Source organism: Benincasa hispida, chromosome 4 (assembly GCF_009727055.1).
Source record: "Benincasa hispida cultivar B227 chromosome 4, ASM972705v1, whole genome shotgun sequence".
In the NCBI taxonomy this organism is placed as follows: Eukaryota; Viridiplantae; Streptophyta; class Magnoliopsida; order Cucurbitales; family Cucurbitaceae; genus Benincasa; species Benincasa hispida.
Genome location: NC_052352.1, coordinates 41,649,418 through 41,654,193, shown reverse-complemented (window position 1 = coordinate 41,654,193; position 4,776 = coordinate 41,649,418). Strand labels below are relative to the sequence as shown.

Here is a 4,776-nt window from a genome sequence, read left to right as displayed (position 1 = left end):
ACTAAACCTGGAGAGAGCTTATGGGACATATTCATAAATCGGAACAAAAAAAAAATGAAAGCTCATCATTCGAAGAGATAAAAAAATGAAAGCTTGTCATCGAAGAGTATATGAGTATAAATTTATACGTGGATCGTATGTTCAAAAATGGAAAGATTAAACTTGTAATTAAAAAAAGTTATGGACCTAATTAAAAAGGAAGAAACCATTAGTCAAATTATTAATTCCATAATCTCTAACATGACATATATTCCACATTAACAAATACAAACCTATGAAAATGAACTTGCAATATGTCAAACTGAGCTATGACATTTGAGCGTGCTAATAACCACAAAATCTATGGTTCAAATCCTCTTACGCCAATTGTACTTAAAAAGACGAGCAATACTACTTTGTTTTTCCATTTTCTATTTGAAAAATATTGAATTAGTTTAGAAACAATTTCTTTACTTGTTTATAAAATTGTCAAATTGTAAACACGAACAAAGAAAATTCCTGTCTATCTTCCCCAAAAATCCTCTCTGCCAATTGAATCATCAGTTTTTAAAGGTGGATAACTATTACATAAGAATAACAAGAGTTACAGATAGATAGTCATCAAACATGCTACATTGAAAAAATTTCCAACACAATAAAAGGTGAAATTAAATCTAAAGTTGATGGAAGGGTAGGAAGAAATTTCTCCAGTAATCTGTATACCTAAGAACTCGGACACAATTATACAACCTATAGAACAGGTTAAATATACAATATATAGAACAGATCCTGTTCAAGTAAGGTCATTCCTTGTAATTTGTATACAATAGCTTTTCACCATTCATATAGTTGGTCCATGGGAGACTTCCAATGAATCTCAAGAAACGTCCATTTTTGCATCTCTATCTCATCAAATCCTCAAATATCAACTCTAAATAAGGGCTTTTTGAAGTCATAAGATCAAAGTATAACCATTTTCCGGATCACAGTCATCTAACAAAAAATTCAAAACTAAGCTCAGTGGAACTGAACGGTTTGAATTTGATTAAAGATTATAATCTAAAGAAATCAGAGATTACAGAAAAGAAGATTTACACTCTTACTAAAAGGAGTCAGCTTCTTCATCACCAGCCATATGAGAGCCACTAAAGCAAAGACCATTTGGAGATGGAAGAGCCCAATGAACCTGGAGATTGAAGAACAGTACCTACAACTTGAAGTCAGAGAAATGACAATTATGTAACTGAACATTGGGGATTTTGACCCTTATAGAACTACCATTAATACATGGAATGTAAATGCAGAGTAAATAATCAGTCGGCACACACTCAATGAATTTCTAGTAATGGATGATGTTCATCCCATGTCAAGTTACAGAGTATATGGCATAGTGTGAACCATGATCCTTGTGTTCAATCAGAGTCGTGTCTTCCCCTTTCTTTGTCTCTACTCCGTTTCTTCCTATCATTGGAATCACGAGAGTGTCTCTTCTCATACTTCTCATGTTTCTCACGCCTTTCACGTCTCTCTTCACGCCTCTCACGTCTCTCTTCATGCCTCTCCCGTCTCTCTTCACGCCTCCTTTTCTTGCTGTTCTTTTCATCCTCCACTTCCTCTTCTTTTGTATTCCTAGCAGGCAGGTCAGGGACATCCGTTTTCTCCAGACCAGCAGAGGTGCCCATTTGAGTATGCGGAAGAGAACTAGATTCTTCCCATGCACGAGGTGCTCTGCAACAAGGCCAAAGATAAAAATATAACAGGAATAGTTAGACCAGAGTAGGCAGTACAAAATGCAAGACATGTTGATGCTAACGAAATAGTGAATTTAGGTTTGGGACCATTTACAAATTTTAAACCACTAACAAAAATAATTTCCTTTTAATCTTTGAACACTGCCTAGCCAGACTGTTTAGTTAAACTTGGTTAAAATCCCCATGGTCGTATCTACAAAGAGGCGATTCAATTCTGATAGTTGATTGATGGGCAAAGTTTCCATTCATCCCTAACTTTGATACCGCACATCCAGGTAAAAGGGAAAATTCCATATGATTGAAACTGTATCAAGAGGATAAAAACAACAAATAAGTATCAATTCCTTATATAATTTCTAACCTCAAAAAACCAAGACCCTGAACCCGTGCAGCTTCAGCATGGCCCGCGCCCAAGTCTTCTGCCGTGCTGCCTCGCTTCACAAGTTCTGAGAATTCGTGCTTATCAAGGCGATTACCATGAGATCTGCCAGAAGTTTTAGGAGCTAAACCAAGAGCCTCCCTCATCGCCTGTTCCTCCTGCTCCTTGATCAACTTTATCTCCTCCTTTGCATGATCCACATCCAAACTTGACTTTTTATCCCGTGCATACCAGTGTAGATCTTTCCCTGTTAAGTTATTGAAAAATAAAATGTCTTATTATAACATTTTTTTTCAAGCAAACAATTCCAGGTACAAGAATATGAGAGGGATGACCCACAACTAACAATAAAAATCAGCATGAATAAGTGCCTTCTAATTCAAGCCATTTGATGTATATACAAGTAGAAATGCAAAATTGGCCAAAATAGTTTGCAAATTGAAGAAAACAAGAGAAATAATGTGCCTCCCAAATTACCAAATATATGTATGTATGTGCACACGCGTGTGTGCATATGTATATATATGTATGTATATATGTACATATGTGAATATATGTATGTATATATATGTAGTATATATGTATGTGTATACATATATATGTATATATCTATGTATAAAGAAAAAAGAACCCAAGTAATGAAAACAGATTACAACTGCATTTAAGGACACCCTGTACAATCAAACAAAGCAAATAGTTTTTCAATTGAGCAATCTAATGCCTTATACAAAGAAAATCATTTGATTAAATGCTCAACTTACATACATCACATAACCACAGTGGGCTTTCGCAATGATACCTTACCTTTTTGCCATCTTCCAACAGGAGCTTTGATGCTGTGGCCAAGGAAGTTTTCCCTGTGTTTATCAACTTTCACATCTTCCCAACTAAATTCTGCACATCAAGATAGTACAAAAAAAAAAAAAAAGGCACTGAATGAGCAAAATCCCATATGGTAGAGAGTCGCTTGCTAAATTCAGGAAAGATACTTCAACAGGTGCACTAATTGTTTGCCAATTCAACAATCTGAAAGGTTGGACAATGGATACATTGGTTAAAGAAAGAGATATGTAATGGATAAACAAGAGGTCATAGGGCTTGAAATAAATCCTTGCACCCTTTTTCTATATCCATGAGGGTTTAGGTCAGGTTACATGTATCTCGACTAATCTCACGGGACAACTCGTCTGACCCTACAACATTTAGTGTCAAGGAAATCCTTCCACCCTTATGAGTAATCATGCCTTTCTTAACTACCAAATGTCATATCAAGCAGTATTTTCCAGATATATAGAGTTAACATAGAGAGGTTGGGACTATACTCATCAACGAGTAAATATAAATCATCTGAGAATAAAAAAGAAACGGAGAAAGGAGAAGGGGAAAAAACATAAAAGAAAAACACCATTCTCGTATATGATTGTGCACGTTGAAGCATAGGAATGCATCATTACACACTCTAGCCTCAATCCAGTCATATGGTTGTCTGCTCACAAACTACAGACATTTGTTATAACGTCTAACTCCGATAACCCTTTTGAATTCACTCGTTACAGAAGTCCTATAAGAGACGGGAAGATACAGAGTCAAGACAGAAACCTAACGATGTTTTAGGAGGAGAAAAGGAAGAAAAACAGAACGATTATCACTCAAGGAACGCGAAGATATAGCTGTTTAAAGCTATTGCCGACACGAACATCAAATATTGAACAAAAAAAAAAATACCAGAAACCCAACGCAACCACTCAAAAACTAGCAAGCCCTAAAATCCTTACGACCCAACACTTGACTACATTCACCACAATAGACGTACATAACTACATAAACTACCGCCAAACTAACAATTCATCGAAATCTTAATACTGCATCTAAACTTCCTGTCCAATTCACAAGGCGCCTTCAAATCTATAAATGAATGCGAATCGACGGCTGTTTAGAACCACCAACCCAGAAACCCTAGTAAGCTTTTCCGAAACGAAAACAATCACCCAATAAAGAAACACGAATCGGAATATCAGAGTAGCAAAAGGAATAACCCTAGACAGGGGACTCAAATCCAAAAAGGTTCTCGAATTTGACAATTGAGTCCCTCTAAAACCTATTCCATTGACGACGAAAAGAGAGGAAGGCGATAGACAAAGTGGAAATAATAGAAGATATGGAGTAGCTTACGATCTCGACCGCCACGAACGCCGCCTCTAGTAGGATGATACATGATCGGAGTTTATGGCCGCGACAGGAAAGTTGCGACTGTTTTCTTGGCGTCTGAGCTTCACGCGGCCAATCCACTCAGGCGTCAAGTTGAGAATATTGCCGGTAATTGTCTTGCAATTGGAACGGGTCAACTTTATATATAAGCCGCGTGAAAAATGAATGAATGGAAAAAATACGGTGAATTAAAATTTCACTATCAATATCAAAATATTATAAATATTTTCGACAATTTTATTATTTAAAATAATTTTTCTAATAATAATAAATCGATAAACTTATCCTCTCATAATAATAATAATAACAACATTAAATTTTAAAATTTGATTTTGAAATATTCCTATATCTTTAATACTTGCAATACTATCCATCAATTTTATATGTGTCTTTTGACCTGTTGTGTAAAATGTAACGTGTCGTCGTAAATTATAAAAGCTTCTCATTTGTATATAAAGA

The 4,776-nt window shown here is 35.7% G+C and overlaps 1 protein-coding gene across 4 annotated transcripts; it reads right to left on the bottom strand.

Moving 5' to 3' along the window:
* Positions 1–594: 594 nt before the first annotated feature.
* LOC120076551 (multiple myeloma tumor-associated protein 2 homolog) lies at positions 595–4,439 on the bottom strand. 4 transcript variants are annotated; one of them, XR_005481570.1, is made up of 5 exons: positions 3,515–4,234; positions 2,914–3,003; positions 2,092–2,356; positions 1,075–1,707; positions 595–972 (listed from the first exon to the last, which is right to left on the bottom strand). XR_005481570.1 is itself a non-coding variant. In XM_039030414.1 (4 exons), exons 1-4 carry the CDS (start codon positions 4,322–4,324, stop codon positions 1,392–1,394), a joined length of 714 nt encoding a protein of 237 aa, XP_038886342.1. In that variant the 5' UTR covers positions 4,325–4,439; the 3' UTR covers positions 595–1,391. The 4 variants fall into 4 exon arrangements, 2 of the variants coding, with proteins under 2 accessions (XP_038886342.1, XP_038886341.1); XR_005481571.1 differs by having other exon boundaries at positions 1,083–1,707; XM_039030414.1 differs by lacking the exon at positions 3,515–4,234 and adding an exon at positions 4,282–4,439 and having other exon boundaries at positions 595–1,707.
* Between the last annotated feature and the right edge of the window lie 337 nt (positions 4,440–4,776).

Bases quoted from the DNA above. Each gene is read 5' to 3' on its own strand.
- LOC120076551 (XM_039030413.1), bottom strand. From the start codon at position 3,587: ATGACTGGATTGAGGCTAGAGTGTGTAATGATGCATTCCTATGCTTCA. The intron at 2,357-2,913 runs GTAAGGTATCAT...ATAACTTAACAG, and splicing joins TGTTGGAAGATGGCAAAAAG to GGAAAGATCTACACTGGTAT. The intron at 1,708-2,091 runs GTTAGAAATTAT...GCCTTGTTGCAG, and splicing joins CAGGGTCTTGGTTTTTTGAG to AGCACCTCGTGCATGGGAAG.